This window comes from Muntiacus reevesi, chromosome 6 (assembly GCF_963930625.1).
Source record: "Muntiacus reevesi chromosome 6, mMunRee1.1, whole genome shotgun sequence".
Lineage (NCBI taxonomy): Eukaryota > Metazoa > Chordata > Mammalia > Artiodactyla > Cervidae > Muntiacus > Muntiacus reevesi.
The window spans coordinates 63,136,998-63,161,690 of NC_089254.1; the positions used below are offsets into that span (position 1 = coordinate 63,136,998).

Below are 24,693 nucleotides of genomic sequence, written 5' to 3' on the forward strand. Positions count from 1 at the left end.
CGTGGCTCCGCGCCTCTCTCCCCGGGCAGAGTCCGGAGTGCGTTAGCTTGGGTTAATCTGGAAGTCGGGGCGCGGCGTCCCTCTGTGCGGTCTTGGAGAGGTCGGGCTTCTTTCTGAAAGGTGTGCCAGCCGAAATCGCTGCAGTCCAGCAAAGCCGATTGCTGCGGCTGGTCTCCCCTGGCGCCTCCGATTTCCTGGCGCAGCGGCGACAGTAGCCCGGAGCTCCAAGTGTGGTTGGATCCGGCTGGAGGGCCCCGCGGTGAGTGGGTGCCAGGCTCACTGCCCCAGGTGAATGGCCAGGCAAGCTCTCCCGCCTAGTAGTCTTTCATTCTCGGACGCGTCCCTTTCCCCTGGTAGCACCGCCCGGGAGCGGCCGGAAGATGGAACCTCAACTGCTCACTATGATGCATTGAACCTCCCTACCGCGTCGGTCCAGCGCGGGAGAAGACATCTGCCCACCTGCTGGTTATTCGCCAAGTGACTCTGGAAACCAGAACTCCGGGGCAGCGGGAAGAAAGAAAAAAAAAAAACAAAACAAAAAACAACCCAGGAGGCGGCCACTGCAGCCACAGGTGCAGGTAGAAAGTTCGCGTTCCCGCCCTCCAGGGACGAGATTGGACCAGGTCGCATACGTGGCGCCAGCCTTAGGATGTCTGATTGGAGAAAGGCTGTGTGCTCCGCTCGGGAGCCGGACTCCTGGAAGAAGAAACGGAGGCCGGGAGATCAAGGCTGCAGGTGGGCGCCGGTGGACAAAAGTCGTCGCAGTTCTCCCTCTGACCCTACCCCAATTTCTTTTTTTCATTACTCTCCGGTTCTCAGGCTGTGGCCACTCAACTCCTGGAATCTCAAGTTTTGTAACTCTCAGGCAAAATACTGCAGAGCTGCAGGCGCCCTGAGTCGAAAGGCTGTAACATTAACAAGTTCGTTATGTGCTAGCCAGGCGCTGTTCCAAGCGCTTTCTGTGGATTAACTCATTTACTCCTCCTCCCAGCAACCCTAGGAGGTAAGAACTGTGATTATCCTTAGTTGACAGGCGAGGAGAACTTAGCTGTGAAAGGTAAACGGTTGCCCAAAATTGCGCGGCTGGTACCTGGTAGAGCTGGATTTGTACCCCGGAGATCTGCCTCCGGCTTCCGGGGGTCTCGTCGGCACTTTACCACAGCTTGCCCTTCAGTGTCGGGCTCTTAGCACGACTCGGTGAGCGTGGGAATTACCTCTTCGCGGGTCTGGAAGTCCGTGGACCGCCACTGCACTCGGGGAGTACAAATCCAGCCCAGAGCTGGAAGTCAAGTGAACCTGCCCATTGCCGGTCAAGTTTCAGGAGGCTTTTGTTCCCAGGAACAAATGGGTGGTTTTTGTTACCTGGACAGAAAGGCTTTGACATCGGGAATTTTCACTAATAAAGGCAGAGTTGCAACCGGCTTCATCTCCCAGGATGCATTTCTTTTCCAAAGAACTGTTTTGCTGCTCCATGAGCTCAGTGTATAACATCTCTGAAGGACTGGAGCAGCTGACATCCTAGCATGTTGGTTCTGAGGACTTTCTGAAGGGGTGAAAGTAGCGGAATAGGACATGATACCTCGGTATTCCATAACTTAAAATTTGGAATGAATAGAAATTCTTACAGATGGTTTCAATGTATGAAATACGGTAAAAATACAAATACTTTATATTTTTAACTTCTTAGTTTAGCATTCTTGAATTTTTAAAATGATAACCACAGCAGCATGTATTTGAAAGTGATATATTTTCGTATATTTATTGGAAGTAATTTTAGAGAGGAAACTTGCAATCCCAGCACCAGAATGGAACAAAGATAAGCCACCAACTGTGAGAGGAGGACGGGACAAGTTGTCATAGTCCCATTCTGTTACAGAGAAGACACTGGCAGGAACCCTCACCACTCGAAAGTGGTCGAGCTGGGTTACTATGTTGTTTGTTGATCAAATGGGTGAAGGAGAAAACACATTTAGGAAAAGAAAATGAGTCTTGCCAAAAGTCTCCTCATCTAGCATGACTGAACAGAGGGTCAGCATTTTCTTAATAGATCAACATCCAACTGCTGAAATTAAACAAGTTCAGTCTCTTCATCCCTCCCATTTGTGTTTAACAACTTTTTGAATACTTCTATGTTTCATTGGTTTGATAACACCTTACACATAACCCTTGAGTGCAGTAAAAACATTAAAATGGAGACCTGAGAACTAAGAAGAAATGAGGTAGAAGGGACTAGGGAGATAGAGAATGGGTGATCACTTCAGTCGGGGAGGGAAGAGCACACACAAAAACCGTGAGCTGTGAAGCAGCTTAGGATTTCTAAGGAGTGAAGAGGCCAGTGTGATCTGAGTGCAAAGTGAGCTGAAGCACTGCAAGAGACAAAGCTAGAAAGGTGGGTGTGAGCAGACCATACAGGACCTTGTCACTGGTAGGATTTTTGAACGCAATTCATCAAAGAGAAAGTAACATGGTAAGATTTGCATTTAAAATATCACTGAAGCTGTGCAGAGTAGACGGAAGAGGGGACGAGATGGGGCTATGGGAAAACCAGGTAGGAACTGCTGGAATACTTCAGGTGGGATATTTCGATGGCTGGTGGGAGAGTGCTGGAAGTGGGGATGGTGTGCATGAGAGGAGAATGTGTGAGGAGAATGTGTGCATGCTCAATCACTCTATTTAGTTGTGTCCCACTCTTTACAACCCCATGGACTGACTGTAGCCCACCAGGCTCCTCTGTCCGTAGAATTCTCCAGGTAAGAATACGGAAGTAGGTTGCCATTTCCTCCTCCAGAGGATCATCCCAACCCAGGGAACGAACTCCTATCTCCTGTGTCTCCTGCATTGCCAGGCAGATTCTTTCACCACTGAGGAGAATGAGATTTATGCCAAAGAGATTTAGGAGGTAAAATCAACAGGACACACTTTCACTCAGTTCATACAAAAGAGGAGCCTGAATTTAATTAGAGGCTTAGAGGAGAGACACTTTTACAGGCTTCCTTGTAACTAGGAGCACGCACACAATCCAGTTCTGACTTCAGGGGCTATAAGGAAGACTTGTGGAAATATTCCCTCCTGAATAGAGGACAGAGCCTTCTGATAGGAGAACATCTCTTGCAATATCCTTGATTCTTATGCTGCAGCACAGTGTGAGGGTGTGCAGCTGCCATATGCAACAGCGAGGCAACAGACATGGGGATAAAGCCAGCACAAAGGGTGATGACACGGGAGTGACGGATAGAACAAGTACTTCTGTGATACAGGTGAGCCCCTGAACGAGCGCTGGAATCATCTATCTCCTGGCTACTAATTCAGGGAGATAATATGGATTCCTGTGATTTAACCACAGCTTCACACCCACAGTTTTCTGTTACTTGCAGCCCACAACATACCTCCTTGATATAATCTAGTAGATTATAGAAAAAAAAGATATTGTTCAAAAGGCAAAGAGGTCGTGTTGTCACATTTTCTCCTGACCAATCTGAACAGTTCTTCCTGGAAGAATGATTTAATGAAATGTTTAAGTAATGGGGAAGTTTTTAGAGTCAGGGGACGCATCTGCAAAAGAAGGCACTCTTATTGAAAAGATTTGGACTTAAAAAAAGAAAGAAAGAAAGAAAAGGCTTGGACTTAAGGAAATGAGTGGATAAATGTATGTGTACAAACGTGGGTAAATCCAAAATGCTGGGTAAATCCAAAAGATGAGGTGAATCAGGATATCTGAGATCTCATGGTAGTTTAACTTTTAAAAAGACAATTTTAAATACAACAATTAAAACTTATTTTTCTCCATTTTTAAATTTAGAATTGTTTAAATTTATAAAAAATTCCATAACCAATCCCATGCAAAAAAAAACAGGGAAAGAGAGTTAATGTTAAACAAATATGGTTTTATTATATAACTATTGATCTAGGAATCCTGCTGTTTGTTTCTATAAGGAGAACGTGGGGGTGGGGGGTGGGGTCCTAAACCTCTACACTGGTAAGTCATGAATACAGCGTAGATACATTTAAAAGTTGATTTATCTACCCAGTGAGCAGAAGTGACTTTCAATGTTACAGAATTTAAATATGCTTAGATTGGGCAGTACTTACATTTCTTATAAATATTTTTTTACAAAAAATATTTTTTTCTTGTCATTTTAAATTTTCAGAAATGTGTTGATAGCTTGAGAAAAGCCAGCTTCTTTTTTTTAAAAAAAATTATATTGTTTATTTCTCAGGTGACCTTTAAGTGCAATAAATGATTACACTAAAAGACAACAGAAAATGAATTTCTAGAGAGCAAGGTTTGCATATTAGAAATTAAAAGAGAAACTTTAAAATTTAAACCTGGCATTTGCAATTTTAGTAAATCTGGCATTGCATCAGAGGGTGAGAAATTGCTTTCTCTTTAAAGCATTTATGGTGGCAACTAGGCCAAGGAAAACATGTGATGAGAAAATATAAGACATACAGCTAATCAAAATGAAGAAAATACAGATCATTTATATTCTCTTCACCCAGGAATGACCATGGTTGATGTTTGGATGTTAGTCCTTTTACTCTTTTTGCTCCCTATTTTCACGTTTTCTCCCTTCACGTTCTCTCTTCCCTTCCCTTCCTTGCCCTCCCTTCCTCCTTCCATCATCGCTTTCTTTTATGGACTCTTCCATTCTTTGAAAATTAGATTCACTGCTCCCATGGCCTTTTCCTTTATAGTTATCCATGTACTGGTAATTTAATGCTTCTTTTCTTGTTTCTGTATATTCATATCGGTCTTGTTGGATTTAGTTTGTAAACTTTTAAAGGGAGGACATCGCACCCATGCCTGATGGTGGAATCTGCTGTTCGTAGCATCTCATCCTGTACCCTGTCAGGGTAACATGAGTCCATGTCTAGAAGTATAAAAACTATAGCCACAAAATGTTACTAGTCATGTCAGTTTCACACTTGACCTAAGTAAGGCTAGTTTGTGCAGTTCAGCCTCTCTCTGAAATTCAGCCAGCACCAGTTGACTCTTCCCAACTCCCCTGTTTTCTGAATCTGGTTCCTTAGTATTCTTGGATATTATTATATGCTCCTCATTTTCCTTAAAAAATTATTTGTAGGAAAATTTAAGACCTAATCAAAAGTCACTTTTTCTAGAAATTCTTTTCAAGATCTTAGGGGCCGCTGTATACTAAGTTGATTGCTTAGTATAAGTCATGTTTTGGGATAACCAAAAAAAGAGATTGTTAGCCTATAGTCACACCTGGGACAAGCCTTCCTACCCTCCCCAGATCTTTTCTGCTCCAAATTACCTTAACTTGCCATGAAAACCTGTTGGGGGGAATGAGCATAGTTTACTTCTGGACTGCCCAAACCCTGATAGTATAGCCCTTTGGGGGCCAATGCTTATCAAGGGAAGGATGTTCTATTAATTGCTCTTTTTTGGATGAGCCCTCCACTCACTTATAATTCTGTCCCTTTTCCTCCAGGAGGAAACCAAAACAATTGGTTTGGTGCCCAACTGTTTCCAACAGGAGAATTCAGCCAAATAACCTGGCATGCCACTGACAGGAGTGGGTGTGTTTTCATTTTATTGTGAATTGTTTGCTTGGTGTTTGTCCCCATGACTAGACAGTAATTTCCATATTTATTTATTGTCTGACTCCCTCACTAGATAATGAGTTCCATTGTATTTAGTGATCATTTACAGAACACTTTCTAGGTACTAGGTACAGTTCTAATTGCTTTATAAATACTACGTGATTTAATCTTCCTAAAAGCCTTTGTGAAACAGGCACTATTATTATTATAGATGAGGTAACTGAAACACCAAGAACTTAAATTACTTGCCCAAGGTCACAGAGCCAGTAAGTACTAGAGTCAGCATTTGACCCCAGGAAAACTGCTTCAGAGTCTGGAGGCTGACTCACCACCCTGCTATGTCTCTGCATGAGCACTTGACGTGCGTGTGTGCTAAGCTGCTTCATTGTGTCCTTGGGGCCCCATGGACTGTAGCCCGTCAAGCTCCCTTGTCCAAGGGATTCTTATCCCTTGTCCAAGGGATTCTCCAGGCAAGGATTACTGGAGTGGATTGCTGTGCCCTCCTCCAGGGGATCTTTCCCACCCAGGGATCGAACTCATGTCTCTTACATCTCCCGTATTAGCAGGTGGGTTCTTTGCCACCTGGGGAGTACTAGAATAGGTTACTATGAGTCTTCAGGACTTGGCATCTGCTTGACAATAGTAGTTTTTAATATTGTTGAATGTGTGACCATCCAATGCATAAATAGGAATGCTTTCTTGTTTATTATGACTGACTTGTAAAAAGAAATGTTATAAAAGTGGCAGTGAAATTAAGTTTTAATTGGTTATTATTCATACAAATAGCCTGATTTGAGGACTTCCCTGGTGGTCCAGTAGTAAAGAATCCATCTTGCAATGCAGGGACATGGGTTCGATCCCTGGCTGGGGAACGAAGGTCCTACATGCCGTGAAGCAAGTGAGCCTGTATGCCACAACTAGAGAGTCTGTGCGCCGCAGTGAAAGATCCTGCAACAAAGATTGTGTCGGCCGCAACTAAGACCCAATGAAGCCAAATTAATTAATTTTTAAGTTATATAAAAAAGGAATAGGCTGATTTTCTTTAATTCTGAGGAGTGAAAACAGTAGGTATTCCAAATTACCTGATAACATTTTTGTGTTTTCCTTAAAACTGGAAGAGTACTATCATGTTGCAATACACATTGAAGGAGATGAGGTTAGGGGGTAAGATGTGGATTGGGCAGAACAGTGTAATACCAGAGGATGGCAGCTGATATTTTATTAAATATTGTACTTGGGGGATAAATGAATGATTTAGAGGACATGACATTTCAGAACACGGTTCCACAGCACATCCTGACTCTCTGAGGAAACAAAGATAATACCACTTTAGTGTTTATCAGAAAACCACTGATGTAAATAAAAGTCATGTGTAATGTTCTCTGGCTGGTCACCTGGATCCAGGTCAGGGCCAGGGTAAACTAGATCCCGTAAAAGCTGATTTGCTATCTGGCGTTGTTCGTTTCCCTTTTCAAAGAGCCGATTTGGTTATGCTCTGTTTTTCAGATTTTGTCTTCTCTTTTGTGCTTTGTTGATGTGTCAGCTCGTTAGGTCACACGTGTACAGGCATGAGGTGGATATCTGATGGGAGGGTAACATGATGCAGGGAGGGAATCTTTTGGTTTCCTCACCTGCTTCAAAGGTAGTGTCAAACTTGAAAATGAAGTGGTAGTCTCTCAGTCATGTCTGACTCTTTGTGACCCCGTAGACTGTAGCCCACCGGGTTCTTCTGTCCATAGGATTCTCCAGGCAAGAATACTGGAGTGGGTAGCCATTCCTGTCTCCAGGGGATCTTCCTGACCCAGGGATCAAACCCAGGTCTCCTGCCTTGTAGGCAAATTCTTTACTGTCTGAGTCAGAAATCCATAAGAAATAGTTGCTTTTCTATCACAGACTGTTAGAAAAGTTGCATCAAAGTTTTGGAACTCAGCTTTCTGCTCATTGCCAACACAGGTAAATCTCACACTGTTCACTCTCTGGGAACATTCAGGCTCACCTATTTGATGTAATTTAACTTACATAGTGGGGGAAACTGCTCTGGGCTTTCACTCTGCTATGTGTTTGTCCAAAAGTGGTTACTGTTCTTCCTACTTTTTTTTAATGGCAGAGCAACCCTGAGAGAGAGATTACAAGTTCTACAGTTTTATCTTAGAAAGCTGAAGCAGTTTGCTCAAGGTCACAAGAGCATAAGAGGTACAATTATTTTGACTCAGTTTCAATTACTCTTTCCTTAATACAGTGTTCTTCTTATATTTCTATTTGAATCTCATATTGCCATTTAGTTAACCATTAGATCAATAAATGTTTGTTGGTATCAAGGCTATTATATCAAAAGAGGTAGTCACACTGAAAAAATTTGAATTAGGTCATCATCTTCTAAGTTTCCCACTTAGAACAATGCTAAATAATATGTGGTTGCTTGCATATTAAAGCCCTATGGAATCACAGAGCACTCAAAGCTCAAACTAACACTGGGAATTGTAATTGTATACATTTCTTGTATAAAGACTTGATGGTTGGTTGGAAGCTGTGTGGCTTTGGGGAAATTACTTAATATCTTTAGACTCTGGTTTCCTTAAATGTAAAGTAGGGATAATAGTACCTACTTCTCTGGGTGGTTGCCAAGATTCAAGCAGGCAATGTATTTTTTTTTTTTCATTTATTTTTATTAGTTGGAGGCTAATTACTTTACAATATTGTAGTGGTTTTTGTCATACATTGACTTGAATTAGCCATGGATTTACATGTATTCCCCATCCCGATCCCCCCTCCCGCCTCCCTCTCTACCCAATCCCTCTGGGTCTTCCCAGTGCACCAGGCCCGAGCACTTGTCTCCTGCATCCAACCTGGGCTGGTGATGTTTCACCCTAGATAATATACATGTTTCAATGCTGTTCTCTTGAAACATCCCACCCTCGCCTTCTCCCACAGAGTCCAAAAGTCTGTTCTGTACATCTGTGTCTCTTTTTCTGTTTTGCATATAGGGTTATCATTACCATCTTTCTAAATTCCATATATATATGTGTTAGTATACTGTAATGGTCTTTATCTTGCTGGCTTACGGGCAATGTATTTTTAAAAAATTATTAAAATTTATTCTCAATTGGAGGATGATTGCTTTACAAAGTTGTGTTGGTTTCTGCCGAATAGCAACACGAGTCAGCCATAAGTATGTACATATCTCCGCCCTCGTGAGCTTCCCCGCCCCATCCCATCCCTCTAGGTCGGCACAGAATGTCACAGGGCTCCCTGTGTTATATTGCAGCTTCCCACTCATTATCTTTTTTACACATGGTAGTTATATATGTCAATGGTACTCTTTCAATTCATCCCATTTTCTCCTTTGCCTGAGATAATACATTTATTAAGTCCCAGCACAGTTTCGGACACTCAGTAAATGTTAGTTTCTCCTTGACTAACTTCTTTCATTGGCTGTGTAGGAAAGCACTGTGAACAGACTCTAGAAGTCAATCTCTTCCAAGTGCTTTTGGAAAATAATGAGTAGAGAGTCTTAAAATTCACTGTCATTATTGTTGGTTGGGGCCTGTTGTTTCCACCCCACTCCCCCAAAGAGTATCATGTTAAAAGTTACTGGAGAGTATTTAATATGCAACAATTTGCTCTGAAACTTTTTTTCAGTAACATACCTAATGATTAAATCAAATCAAGCAGAAGTTTTCTGTATGTGATTCAAGAATGCTGTTCATCCTTTCAGCACTGCAAGTGCATTACCTGTTGTGAAAGGAGGAAGTGTGCTCAATTAAGCTGAAAGCAATGTTACCAGAAAAGGATTAGCAAATCACAAGGCAGAATCCTTAGCAGCAAGGTCCCTACTGAACTGTGACTGAGGCACAAGCCAAGGAATATGTTTAATGTGTGCTGCCCCATTACTCCTGGAATCTTAGTATATAACCCACATCACTGAATCAGACCCAGAGGAGGGAAAGAACAGGAGCATCATGGCTCTGCTATGTAGACATAGCACTATTGTTTCCAGAAATTAGTTTTTATTTTATTAAAGTAATATATTGCACACCAAGTTCAAAAGTCAAATGTTATTAAAGTGATTATAGTAACTAACAGGGGTTTCTTTTTCTTTTCTTTTTGATGCGGACCATTTTTCAAAGTATTTATTGAATTTGTTACAATATTGCTTCTGTTTTATGGGTTTTTTTTTGTTTTTTTTTTGGCCATGAGGCATGTGGGATCTTTAGCTCCTCCACCAGGGATCAAACCTGCACCCCCTGCCTTAGAAAACAAAATCTTAACCACTGGACCACCGGGGAAGTCCCCACAGGGGTTTCTTACCTCATTTCTTCTCTTAGTTCTCTTCCCCAACCACCTTCAACAATTTTGGTTTTTTATTCGTGGCACATGCACATCTCTGTATTTCCAAATAATAGGTATATTATTCTCTATTGATTAATCCATACTTGACCTCTATTAATTTCCTATTATGATATTTGAGGATTTTGTTCTCTTATACCATCATGCCTTCTGCTTCCCTTCTTACAGATCCCAGTAGGGTCATATTACAGCTTTTGTTTAATTGACTAGTCCATTTTGATATTATTGTGCCTTTGTAGATATTGTTCAGGCTAAGCATTATAATATACAGATCATTATATTTGCTTTCTAACTTTTTGTCTTTATCTAAAGTTAATAATGACCTCTTCGTGTCCACTCTCCCTCCACCCCAGTCCTTTCATTCTGCTTGTTTTGGGTCCTATTTCTAATTTTTTCTACACCTTCCAATAGCTTCTTGGTACACTTTTCTACATGTGCTGTCATATCAATACATACACATGTTCCATTTTGTTTTTCCGAAGAATATCCCTCCTGGACACCTCCTTCTGCTTCTGTAGGGACTGACCTATCTCTGGCCTGTTGGGGGTGAGGTGGTGTCACAGCAGCCAAGAGAGAGGGGGTTTGAGAAGAAGGGAGTGGTCAACTGTGCCTGCAAATGAGAACCCAAGTAAGCAGAGGCCCGACGTCTCGGTGCGGTTGGTGGGGCTCCGGGGAGAGCACTCTGTGGGGAGCACAAGTGCTGAGGCTGAACCTATAGGCGTGAAGGCATATCACACCACCACCACACCTGTTCCCACGCCATCTGGCCTCAGTGATAACCCATGAGCTTGCTGGGTCAGAGAGACAAACAGGCATTGATTTTTGTTTCAAAGGGGAGAAAACTGAGGCTCAGAAATGTTGGAAGCCTTGATCTGTGACTGAGCCGGGTCTTGTGGCTCTAAATCAAGTGTTACAGGAAAAGATGCTCAACATCACTCATTATCAGAGAGATGCAAATCAAAACCACAATGAGGTACCATCTCACACCAGTCAGAATGGCTGCCATCGAAAAGTCTACAAACAATAAATGCTGCAGAGGGTGCAGAGAAAAGGAAACCCTCTTACACTGTTCGTGGGAATGCAAACTAGTACAGCCACTGTGGAGAACAGTGCAGAGATTCCTTAAAAAACTGGAAATAGAACTGCCATATGACCCAGCAATCCCACTGCTGGGCATACACACTGAGGAAACCAGAATTGAAAGAGACATGTGTACCCCAGTGTTCATCGCAGCACTGTTTACAATAGCCAGGACATGGAAGCAACCTAGATGTCCATCGGCAGATGAATGGATAAGAAAGCTGTGGTCCATATACACAATGGAATATTACTCAGCTATTAAAAAGAATGCATTTGAATCAATTCTAATGAGGTGGATGAAACTGGAACCTATTATACAGAGTGAAGTAAGTCAGAAAGAAAAATACCAATACAGTATATTAACACGTATATATGGAATTTAGAAAGATGGTAATGACGATGCTATTTATGAGACAGCAAAAGAGAAACAGATGTAAAGAACAGACTTTTGGACTCTGTGGGAGAAGGCAAAGATGGGATGATTTGAGAAAGTAGCATTGAAACGTGTATATTATTATATGTGAAATAGACCACCAGTCCAGGTTTGACGCATGAGCCGGGGCGCTCAGGGCCAGTGCACTGGGATGACCCTGAGGGATGGGATGGGAGGGAGGTGGAGGGGGGTTCAGGATGGGGAACACATGTACACCCATGGCTGACTCATGTCAGTGTATAGCAAAAAACACTACAAAATTGTAAAGTAATTAGCCTCCAATTAAAATAAATTAATTAAAAAATAAATCTAGTGCTATTGTAGGGCTCCTATGATACCTTTCCACCATATCACAGCACAGACAGGTGTGGCTTGGTTTTAAAAACTCATTGGGCAGTAAATTGCTAAAATTCCTGTAACTCTAATTTTCTAGGCAACAATGAGTGATGATGTCTCACGACTGTGAAGGATACTAATAGTGTGAGCCTTCTCATAAAAGTCTCCTTCAGCTGTTGAGTTTTTAGACAAACATTTGTCCTACTCTGTGTCCCCAATACTATACTGAGTGCTGTATGCAGATTATCTTAAGCCTCACAGTTACTCCATGGAATCAGTAACAATACAAGTTCATGACAATGACAAGGAAACTGAAGTTTAAGAAGTAGAGTAACTTTCCCTAAATTACACTATCAGAAAGTGTTAAGAGCCAGGATTGAAACAAGGGGGTTGTAACCTGTAACTGACTTGTACAGGCAATTGGGGGCTTCCCAGGTGGCTCAGTGGTAAAGAATCCGCCTGTCAATTCAGGAGGCGTGAAAGACACAGGTCCGATCCCTGGGTCGGGAAGATCCCCTCGAGGAGGGCATGGCAATCTACTCCAGTATTCTTGCCTGGAGAATCCTCATGGATAGAGGAGCCTGGCGGGCTATATAGTCGATGGGGTCACAAAGGGTCGGACAGGACTGAGGATTGAACACACACACATACAAAAGGCAACTGAACTAGAGACTTATATCTTCAGACTCTCCAAACTGAATTATTTTGAGACTTAATCATTCCTTCTGGATAGGAGAAAGAATATGGTGAAGATTAGGTGAGAAATGGATAAGTAGCTCCTGGAAAGCTTCAATAACTTAAGGGTTCAGACACTGGATAGAACTCTAAACGGTGGACAAGAGTCAATGTGCATTTTCAGATTCTTCTGCTTCTGCAATCATCCCCTCCTCCATGAAACTGAAATATTACAGGGCATTTGAGTATTTGTAGGAGGATTATGCTATTACTTTAGAAAATGTTTGAGTGCCTACTGTGTGCTTGGCCTAGACCAGATTCCTGCTTTCATGTAGCTTACAGGCTGGACAGTGTCATTTCAGAGATTAAGTTGTTCTGTGGTTATGGAGGTGAGAAGCCTATGGGGACCTTAGACTGTGGCTGTGGAGGGTCTTATTCAGCCTCTGAAAGTCTAAACAACCTTCCCAGTGCTACAAAGCTATTTTCCCTTCTTTGTTATTAAACCCCAAGTTTCTTCAGGTATCCAAACACCTTGGAGAGAATGGATTGATCCCCAGTTCAGGTGAAACCCTGATTGCTCTAAACCAGCTCTGCTCTAATGCAGACACTGGAATCACCTGGAGGGCTTGTTGAACACGTAGTGAGGCGTCCTCACATGAGTGACCGTGGTCCTGTGAGCAAGGTGGCTTCCTCCCGGAGTTGCATGTCACTTCTACATCTCCCACCGACCCAGGCAGCAGGAGGAAGGTGAGGAAACGAGGGCGCCACTGGCAGGTGGCCCCACCACCCGCTACCCCCCAGGGTGCTGCCGGCCCTCGGCGTCCCCAGTGGCCTGGCGCATGGCTGTCGGTGCTGTTTCCGATGTACGTCCTTGGTTTCGGCAGCATTTTTGGCTGTGATAATCCTGGTGCTTTTCAGACTCAGGTTAAACGGAATGTGCGGGTGAGCGTCACAAAGTTCCTGCTGCTGTGTGCCTGGTGTTATTGGCCCAAAGTAGTTTTGTGTTTATTTGGTGGCTGTTTGGTCCACTGAGTATTTGGAAAATGATAGGGAGCCATTATTTTTAGTTGCTTTATTTGCATTGGGCAGGTTATTTTTGCTCTGGGTGGACTATTCAATGCTTTTTGGCTGATGGAGTTTGGAAAGTTTGCACCTGGGACTGGTGAGGAGTCCTTAGCAGTTGCTCAGAATACATATGCTGTGAATCGGTTTAAAGGCAGAGAGTTAAACTCGGTGTTTGGGCTCCAACTTAGCATAGCTAGAAATGGAAGTTCAGTAACCATAAGCCTCTTGGGATGGCTGTATTCTAAGGTTGAAGCTTTGTTGGGTTCTGTTGGTCACACAACACTTGAGGTCACACTTATGACTGGGGGTATAACATTTTTTTCATTAGTTTGTGCCTTGGCCTTTGCTTACCTGTATCAGAGAGCGGAAAGAATCCTTCATGAAGAACAAGGGAAAACAGGTGAGGTTATTAAGTTGCCTGATTTTTCCTCACCTTTGTGGTGGTGCATGTTTACCGACTGTGTTTGCTACTGTGTTGCCATGTTCCCTTTCACTGAACTTGAGAAAGTTTTTTTACAGAGAAATTTGGATTTTCCTCCCCAAGTAGTGAGTGCTATTAATAATACTGCATGTGTATTAATAATATCAGCTCCCATGTCACCAGTATTTAAGCTCCTGGTGGGTAAAAGAGGAAAAAAAAAATCCCGGGTTCTGTGTGCAATGGTGGCCACTCTTTTCTTTTCCACTCTTGTTTTTTTAATTGAAGTATAGTTGATTTATAATGTGTTAATTTCCGCTGCACAGCAAAGCAATTGAGTTACATACACATGTATATACATATATATACTTATGTGTACATATATATATTCTTTTTAATATTCTTTTCATTATGGTTAATCATAGGATGTTGAAGATCGTTCTCTATAGTGCTATACAGTACCTTGGTATTTATCCATTTGATATATAAAAGCTTACATCTGTTATCCCCATCCTCCCAGTTCATCCCTCCCCCTGCCCCCTCTGGCTTGGCAACCACCAGTCTGTTCTCTGTGTCCGTGATTCTACTTTGGCTTCATAGATAGGTTCATTTATGTCATATTTTAGATTCTACATACAAGTGATATAATATGGTTTTTGCCTTTCTCTTTCTGACTTCATGTAGTATGATAATCACTAGGTCCATTCATGTTGCTACAAATGGTGTTATTTCATTCTTTTTATGGCTGAGTAGTATTCCATTGTGTATATGTAGCACATCTTCTTTATCCCCTTCTCTGTCAATGGACATGTAAGTTGCTTCCATGTTTTGGCTATTGCAAACAGTGCTGCAGTTAACATTGGGATGCATATATCTTCTTGAATTATGGTTTTCTCTCAGTACATGCCCAGGAGTGGGATTACTGGATCATATGGTGGTTCTATATTTAGTTTTTTAAGGAACCTCCATATTGTTTTCCATAATGGTTGTACAAATTTACATTGCTACCAACAGTGTAGGAAGGTTCCCTTTTCTCCATACCCTCTCCAGCATTTGTTATTTGTAGACTTTTCATGTCCATTCTGACTGGTGAGATGGTACCTTATTGTAATTTTGATTTGCATTTCTCTAATAATTAGCAATATTGAGCATCGTTACATGTGTCCATTGGCCACCTATATTTCTTCTTTGGAGAAATATGTTATTTAGGGCTTCTGCCCTTTTGATTGGGTTGTTTTTGTTGTTGTTGTTGTTTGAGCTGTTTGTATATTTTGGAAATTAAGCCCTTGCTGGTTGCATCATTTGCAAATATTTCCCCCATTCTGTAGGTTGTGTTTTCATTTTGTTTATGGTTTCCTGTGCTGTGTAGAAGCTTGTAAGTTTGATTAGGTCCCATTTGTTTGTTTTTGTTTTTATTTCTATTGCCTGAGGAGACTGACCTAGTCTCCTAAGTTCAGTCAATTTATGTCATTGGTACATTTATGTCAGAGAATGTTTTGCCCATGTTCTCTTCTAGGAATTTTATGGTGTCATGTTTTATGTTTAAGTCTTTAAGCCATTTTGAGTTTATTTTTGTATATGATGGGAGGATGTATTCTAACTTAATTGGTTTACATGTGACTGTCCAATTTTCCCAATACCACTTGCTGAAGAGATTTTTTTTCCCATTGTATCTTCTTGCCCCCCTCTGTTGAGGATTAATTGACTGTAGGTGTGTGGGCTTGTTTCTGGTCTCTCTATTCTGTTCCATTGATCCACATGTCTGTTTTTAATGCTAATACCACACTGTTTTGATTACAGTAGCTTTGTACTACTGTCAGAAGTCTGGGAGGTTATTCCTCCTGCTTTGTTCCTTTTCTTCAGGATTGCTTTGGGAATTCTGGGTCTTTTATGGTTCCATATGAATGTTCTAGTTCTGTGAAAAATGTCATGGGTAATTTGATAGGGATTACATTGTCTGTAGATTGCTTTGGTTAATATGGCCATTTTAACTATTAATTCTTACAATCCAAGAGCATGGGCTAGCTTTCCATTTCTTTGAATCATCTTCAATTTCCTTTGTTAATGTTTTATAGTTCTCAACTTATAAGTCTTTCATCTCCTTGGTCAGGTTTATTTCCTAAATGTTTTATTTTGGGGGGTGCATTTTAAAAGGTATTTTAAAATTGTTTTTCTTTATACTCCCTAATATTTCATTGTTGGTGTAAGAAATACAATTGCTTTCTATATGTTATCTTGTGAATATTCCTATTTTAAAGTATAATTCTGAGGATTGTTTTAGCCTGTGTTTTTTTGTATTGCTGAATTCTGCTTTGGAATAGGCTCATCAGTGGTGAGGTCTGGAAAATTGTATTGTACCTGGTACATGCAGGTAATTGTGAGTAAGGACAATTATGGAAGTCTTTGGATTTTGTATTGTGATAATTTTCACAGAGTGTCATATCTTAGGGATATGTCCTTTTCTCTATCTTAAAGCAAAAATCTTTTGAGGGGGTAGAAGGGATGTTTTAAACAATGGCATTTTAATAGGCATTCTCTTTTGTAATAGGGACTATTTGAAAGATATTTTTATGAAGTCTCATTTTCACAAATAGCAGATTGTGTTCTGCTGTCTTTAGTTATAAGAGGTTGCTGAACATGAAACCTTTTGAGCTTCTGTGTCTGTTAGTGAGGACCCTAACTCCTTAGGGACATGATTTTATGGTATAAACTGCATAGTTTTTCTTATAGTCCAATTAATTACAAAAAAAAGTCCTGTAAATTATGATAATTGCATATCTCCAAGGATAAATAAAAACACTGCAAAAGGAATACTTGATGTTTTTAACTTCTGATTTTTCAAAAATATTAAAACACTGATTTTAACTCTTATTTATGTGGAAAATTATCTCTGTAAGAAAATCTAAGCTGGAATAAAGATAATCTGCCTAGTCAGTCATTGCAAGATTATGGGGGTAGTTTTTTCTCCAGAGTAGGGCCTTAAGTAACATTTATGTTTTTTGCATTTAAGAAGATGTGGATATGAAATTTCTCTGACAAACTTCAACACTTTTTAGTTGCACCACCCTTTTGCCCTGCACCACCACCGTCCCCACGGAAAAGCTCCCATCTAGCTATGGGGATCCTTAGCTGCCATATCCAAAGGGGACTCATCACCTTACCTCTTGTAGTTGCATCTGACCCCCGTGGCCTCCCAGTCCTGATGTTCTGTCCTTCTCTACTTTCTTCTTACACTCCTGACTGCCTCTTCCTCTGCCCATGCCTGGCCTTCCTTGCAAAGTTGTCTAACTTTGCCTGATCCTTAGATTTCCTTCTTACCCAGGGACCTATTATATGTGCCACGTCACTTGTGTCCGACTCTTTGCGACCCCATGGACTGTAGCCCGCCAGGCTCCTCTGTCCATGGGATTCTCCAGGCAAGAATACTGGAGTGGTTTTGTTGCCATTTCCTCCTTCAGAGGATCTTCTCAACCTAGGGATCAAACTCATATCTCTTATGTCTCCTGCATTGGCAGATGGGTTCTTTACTGCTAGTGCCACCTGGGGACCTATTATTGGTCTTTTTTAATTTCAGCTGGCGATACAGTCTGATCAGGTCTTAATCTACCAGCTCATCCCTCTCTCTTGAGCTCCAAAACCACAGGTTCAACCATTTTCTAGACATTTTTACATAGGTGAACCATTGGTACCACAATGCATTCTGCAAACTGAACCCATGATTTCCCCCTGCTAATAATCCTGCTTTCCTTCCCATATTCTCTTTTATTCCTAAATATTAACTTAATTATAAAGACCAGAAATGGGGATGGCACTTGTGACTATTTCCTTTTTAATCCTGGCATCAAATCAGTAAGTCCTGATAACATCCTAAATCTCTTTCTTACCCTGACTCTTCTCCACATCCCTTCTGTTGGGAGCCAAGTTTAGTTTGTCATTGCCTATAACACCTTCCTGATGTTAGAGCTTCTGAGTCTCTAATCTTACATCCTCTGTACTATCCTTGACATGTCACTGGACATGTACTTGACTCACAGGGTTCCTTATTCCAAGGCACAGACCTGCTCGTTTAATCTCATTCCCCCTCCTCTTCCCTCACATTTCATGTTCTGGTTAAACCCAGTTCTAGAGAGTTCTCTGAGCTTTCTGTGCATTCATGTATTACTATTTATGGCTGGCACCCATGTACTCTGCCTGGGGGAGCCAGGGAAAATCTCAGCGGAGAGGAAACATTGAGTTGAGACTTGCAGGATGGCCAGGAGTGTGACCGACTGGCATGTGGTTGGTATTCACTGTTCTTGATCCCACAGAATTTGTACTTTGGTGGGAGACAGATGGATACACAATTGAAGTACTTGGTGATAACCACTGGTTTAGAAGTATGTACAAACAGCAGTAGAAGGCAGGGAAGGAGGTCCTGGAGTATGATAGAATCATTTCAACTCAGGAAAAAAAAATGACCCCAGCATTTATGAAGCATCTATTGAAGTAAGGGCTTCTCAGGTGGCACTAGTGGTAAAGAATTCTCCTGCCAATGCAGAGGATGTGGGTTTCATCCCTAGGTCAGGAAGATCCCCTGGAGAAGGGCATAGCAACCCACTCCAGTATTCTTGCCTGCAGAATCTCATGGACAGAGGAGCCTAGCAGGCTACAGTCTATAGGGTCGGAAAGAGTCAGGCATGCCTGAAGCGACTTAGAACACACATAACGAAGTGAAGCCCTCCAAGCCCCAAGGTCTAACATGGCTCTTGTGTGTAGCAAAATACATCGAAGTGGAACAACGAAATGGACTAGGACCTTGTGAGATGAACCTGAAGACAAAGAGTCTTTCTGAACCATACTCATGAGACCTTCTTATTTTATTACATCAAAATGGACTTCATTTGCCCTCTTGTGAATGCTGGCACTCTACAGCATGAATCCCCAAACTCTGAGATCTAATACTTGATGTTCTGAGATGGAGCTGATATAGAAATAGAGTACACAATAAATGTAATGTGCTTGACTCATTCTGAAACCATTCCCACCCTCCCCCACCCATGTTGGTAGAAAAATTGTCTTCCACGAAACCAGTATCTGGTGCCAAAAAGGTTGGGGACCGCTGCTCTAGAGAACTTTGACTCGGGCCTCTCCTGCATTTCTCTGTTTTGTGTCCCTGGGCACTCTTATTCAGTCCCACAGTTCCAATTATTATCTCTGGTGTCTCGCCCAAGTCCCTATCTCCAGCTTGGGTCTGTTAATGCAATTGCTCATGAAATATCTGCCTGGAAATTTCATAGGTATCGCTATAGAGCTCACCATCTTCCTTAATTTTTGCACCCCTCCTCAAGAAACCTCCAACTCTCCTTGTGTTCATTTCAAGAAATATTATCCAGTTGTCAAATTAAGCAATGTGGGAGTCATCCTTGATTCATCTATTTTTTATATATATAATTTTTATTTATTTATTTTCGGGTGGGCGAGGTCTTTGTCGCTATGCGGACTTTTCTGTGGCAGGATAGGAGCTGCTCTCTAGTTGTGATGGGTGGGCTTCTCGTTGCATGGCCTCTCATTGCAGAGCACGGGCTCTAGGGCACTCGGGCTTCAGTAGCTGTGGCGCGTGGACTCAGCAGTTGCAGCTCCTGGGCTCTAGAGCACAGGCTTAGTTGCTCTGCAGCACATGGGATCTTCCCGGATCAGGGATCAAACCCGTCCGTGTCTCCTGCATTTGCAGACTGATTCTTTACCACTGAGCCACCAAGGAAGCCCCATTCTTGGTTCTTTAATCCAATCTATAACCAAACTTTTACAACTCTGTCTCCTAAATATAACTCAGTTCTATTTACCTCTGCTTTACTACCACTTGATCCAGGCCATATCACCTTAAGTCCTCTAAATGACAAGATCTGAGTGACTCCCTGCATCTAGCCTCACTACATTCATCTGCCCACATATTCTCTGATGGATCCACAGTCAAGTAAGTGATCTTTTAAAAATGTAAGCTCAATTGTGTTATTTGTTTCTTAAAACCCATTAACGCTAAATGCAATGTGGTGACCTAGATTATATCCTGGGACAGAAAAAGGACATTAGTGGAAAACTCATAAAACCTGAATAAAGTCTGGAGTTCAGTTAACAGTAATGTACTAATGTTGGTTTCTTAGTTTACTGTGGCTATGTAAGATGTTAACATTAGGGGAGTAGGTGAAGAGGGCACAGGGACCCTCTGCAGTAGCCTTGCAACTCTTCTGTAAATATAAGACTACACCAAAACGAAGTTAATTTAAAACAAAAACAGTAGCGCCAGACTTGTTTATGTTAGAGTGTAAAATCTTTTACATGACCAGCTTTCTCTCTCCAGCCAAACTAAACCTATTATTTAACTCTTCTGAGTGACATAAGGGCTTCCCAGGTAGCTCAGCTGGTAAAGAATCCGCTTGCAATGCAGGAGACCCTGGTTTGATTACTGGGTCGGAAGATCCCCTGGAGAAGGGATAGGCTACCCACTCCAGTGTTCTTGGGCTTCCCAGGTGGCTCAGTGGTAAAGAATCTGCCTGCAATGTGGGAGACCTGCGTTTGATCCCCAGGGTAGGGGAAATCCCCTGGAGGAGCGCATAGCAGCCTACTCCAGTACTCTTGCCTGGAGAATCCCCATGGACAGAGGAGCCTGCTGGGCTACAGTCCATGTGGTCACAAAGGGTCAGACACGATAACGACCGCAAGTGACATCACAGCAAGTGACATAACCTTTCATTGCCAGTATTCAGTGTCTGGCCCATTAATAAGTGCTTGATAAGTATTTGTTGAAAATTAATGAACATCACACTTTTAAAATCAAAAGATTGACTATGAATTTGGGGATTGGTAGATCTTGGGAACTTGTAAGCTACCTGTGTTGGGTTTTCAGTTGCAGGCAGGACGGCCCAGGTAGCACCCCTGTGTGCTATGTCACTTTCCTCAACTCCTCAAATCTCTTCTCCCTTGTTCCTTCCAGACTGCTGTCCTTGAAATCCTGCACCAGCTCCCTTCCAAGCTTGGAGACCAGGTGCCCATTTATGTTAATGGGAGAAAGGAAAGGGTCTTCCTCTACCCACCCTGTCCCACCTCTTACAACCCACCTGTGGACAGTTTAACAGTGGGTTCTAGAAACAACACTGCCTCCTTTCAGGTCTAAGTACTAGAATTATTCCAAGGGCAGGAATTTCAAGCCAGGTAAGAGGAGCCACGTCAGGCTGCCAGATGGTGGGGAAGATAGGCATGAGTGAGCAGGCTTCAGACTAAAGCAAGGTAGAGGGGATCAAGTGTTGTAATCACATTCGAGAAAAGGAGTCAAGTGACTCTCATTACACATGAGAGCCCTGTTATAGTAATACCCCTATGATTACTTGGACTTGGATTTGACCTGGGACAAATCCTTCTCTTTCATGTGTCTTCTTTTCCACCTCATGTTATATCCTTTCCTCTCCTAAGTCATCATTCTTAAAACTCAATCAAAATATTTTCTCCAGTTTTTCAGAGGAGCAAACTCATTCCCAAGGTCACATGCAGCCAATAATAGGCAGGTCCTTGGCGGCTCAGATGATAAAGAACCTGCCTGCAATGCGGAAGACCCAGGTTTGACCTGGAGAAGGAAATGGCAACCAACTCCAGTGTTCTTGCCTGGAGAATCCCAGGGAGCCTGGGAGCCGTCTATGGGGTCGCACAGAGTAGGACATGACTGAGTGACTAACACTTTCACTTTCTGCTACTCAAACTTGAGTCTTTCTGCCCTCCTGCATGCATCCTAGGGTGATCTGCTCTAAACACCACATAACTCAATGAAGGACATAAACACAGTGGGTCTTACAGAAAGGGAAGCTAGAGTATTGGAACCTTAATCGCAGGCAGGCTCCGCAGGAGGAAACTGGAGGAGGGAGTGGGACCAGAGGCGAAGACTCCGTGGGATCTTTCTTTTCTTATTGTGTTTTGGCAATGATAGAAACTTTATTGCCTAAAATCCATCTGGGAGCAGTGTTGTGAATATTCTTTCCCTCTAGCCCCCAACACCAATTTCTTTCATGTCTTCCCAAATGATAGACAGAGAATTTAATACATTTAATGCTTTTTCCTTCCATTTACACTATCATAAATTACAAAGTATTGTTCACTTCACAAAATAAAACCATTTCCAAATAATTTTTGACAGTATCAAGAAGTACATAAGCTACGACAAACAAACCTGTACAGCTGGGAGGAACAATGCTATCAGGGACCAAGCAGAACCATCCTGACCCCCGAGTGCCAGTGAAGTCCTTTCACACGGCCCTTGGGGATTTCCAGAATGACAACTGCACTGCCCTCTCCCCTTTCAGCTCACTTAACACACAGTAATTCTCTTCTGGTCACTCCAAAACAAGACTGGTGAGTAACAACATGAATCATCTCAGATAATCAGAGGAAAAGACATTGTAGTTAGATTTAAGAAAAACAAATTTAGCTTTACAGTTTTTTTTGACATTTTAAATATTTTACCTATGTTACAAAATATAGAAATCTTGGTGTGGAAAGCTCATGATAAGATAAATAGAACCAATAAGATAGAACTATAGTCATCAAATCATATTAAATTATCCATCAGAGCTACTTTGATCAAGGAGGTACACATATTCATAAAAACCAAACTTATTCATTCTTTAAAAAATAGGCTTGTTTATAAAACAAAAATGAAAAAATCAACAATGACTGCAGGTTCACTATTCAGAAATACAGACGTATGGCGAAAATGCAACTTGCCATTAACAGATGAATTCAGAGTGCTTGCCTGAAATGAAGAGGAAAAGTGCTTTTTACGTGGCCTAGATATAACCAGTGTTTCCAAATCATTTTATGTAAAAGGACCACGTTCTGCATGTTCTGTGATGTACACACATGATATGGAAGGACTATGACCAATTCTGAAACATACTTTGGGATTTCACAAAATTTCTATGGAAAGAAAATTTGTAGATGTGACAGACCATCCTACAATTGCTATAAACACATACCGCACAATAGCAAAATGGCAGTGCTTAACAGAAAAAACTATTAAAAGCAGGGAGAGAGGTGGGAGGTGAAATTTCACTGCAAAGCACTGATAAGGACAGAGGTATGTCAAGATAATACTGCATTCATGGGAAACTTTTTCAGGGATCACAGCAAGAAGGCAGGACAAGGTATACAGGGTAATAATCAATGCACTGCATTGAGTTCTATTTGCTAAAATAAAGTAACATTCTTGCAGCTAAAATAAAAATACATCTTACAATATAAGTTTCATTTAACATTTAACATATAGAATTGTCTTCTTTTTGTAAGTGGAAAATGTATAACTGTATCAAGTACCTCTATGAATTAAGTTCCCTTTTATTACTGATAAGACAGAAGTTTAAAGGTCTACTTTTTAATAAGTTAAAGAAAGATTTATTAATCACTCTTCCAACAAAACAGACAGACATACGAGGCACGGCAAAGACCCGAGGTGAGGACTTTTTCTCGCCCTCATCCTTGCTGTTCTCCCGTGGAAGGGCCAGTGTCTATGAGACACAGTAGCCAACCTGGCAATCCACTGTGGTCCAGGATAATTCCATCACTTGTTTGGAAAACAAATCAAGTGCAAGAGATGTGTTTATTTCTTTAGCCTTATCAACTTAGATGGGGCTGGGGCCACTCAACTCATTAACCTGGTGGATTAAAACAACACATCTTCGTTTTCTATTAAGATCTGCACAATCAGCTTTTGGTACCGCATGTCGTGGAGGGTGGTGAGGGTGCTATCCTCAGGAGGTCTCATCAGGGTGGGCCCAAACACAATCCCCAGGTTTTCAGCATTCATGAAATTGTCCTTTTCATTCATAGTCACCCTGCAAGACAGACATACACAGAGAGACGTTATACAGATTCAAGGGTGGATTTGTGTACTGATTATGGAATAGGCCCCTGAGAGCTTCTCTGGTTTCGGAATTTGCAAAAGAAAACTGAGGACTGGAATTATAGAGAAGTATTTTTTTAAAACGGAATTTTTGGATTTTCTTGAAGAGATCTCTAATCTTTCCCATTCTATTGTTTCCCTCTATTTGTTTGCATTGATCACTAAGGAAGGCTTTCTTATCTCTCCTTGGTATTCTTTGGAACTCTGCATGCAGATTCTTATATCTTTCCTTTTCTCCTTTCCCTTTAGCTTCTCTTCTTTTCTCAGCTATTTGTAAGGGCTCCTCATACAACCATTTTGCCTTTTTGCATTTCTTTTTCTTGGGGATGGTCTTGATCACTGCCTGCTGTACAATGTCACGAACCTCCATGCATAGTTCTTCAGACACTCATTATCATATCTAATCCCTTGAATCTAAAGAAGCAGAAAATATTAAGAAGAGGTGGCAAGAATACACAGAAGAACATATAAAAAAGATCTTCATGACCCAGAAAACTATGATGGAGTGATCACTGGACTAGAGCCAGACATCCTGGAATGCAAAGTCAAGTGGACCTTAGAAAGCATCACTATGAACAAAGCTAGTGGAGGTGATGGAATTCCAGTTGAGCTATTTCAAATCCTAAAAGATGATGCTTTTGAAGTGCTGCACTCAATATGCCAGCAAATTTGGAAAACTCAGCAGTGGCCATAGGACTGGAAAAGGTCAGTTTTCATTCCTTGCTCAGTTTGAGCAAGCTCTTGGGAGTTGCTGATGGACAGGGAAGCCTGGCATGCTGCAGTCCACGGGGTCACAAAGAGTCAGACAGGACTGAGCAACTGAACTGAACTGAATTTTCAGATTAACTTTTT

The 24,693-nt window shown here is 41.7% G+C and overlaps 1 protein-coding gene and 1 pseudogene across 1 annotated transcript in view; one reads left to right on the plus strand and one right to left on the minus strand.

The window, feature by feature from the left end:
• Positions 1 to 3,164: 3,164 nt before the first annotated feature.
• Positions 3,165 to 16,955, plus strand: LOC136170321 (major facilitator superfamily domain-containing protein 1-like; annotated as a pseudogene).
• A 4,984-nt stretch (positions 16,956 to 21,939) lies between these two features.
• CHN2 (chimerin 2) overlaps positions 21,940 to 24,693 on the minus strand; it is a 322,964-nt gene continuing 320,210 nt past the window's right edge. Inside the window, exon 13 of the mRNA XM_065938728.1 lies at positions 21,940 to 23,773. Within this exon, the coding sequence (XP_065794800.1) occupies positions 23,602 to 23,773 (172 nt within the window). The 3' untranslated portion in view covers positions 21,940 to 23,601. The remainder of the gene's footprint in view (positions 23,774 to 24,693) is intronic.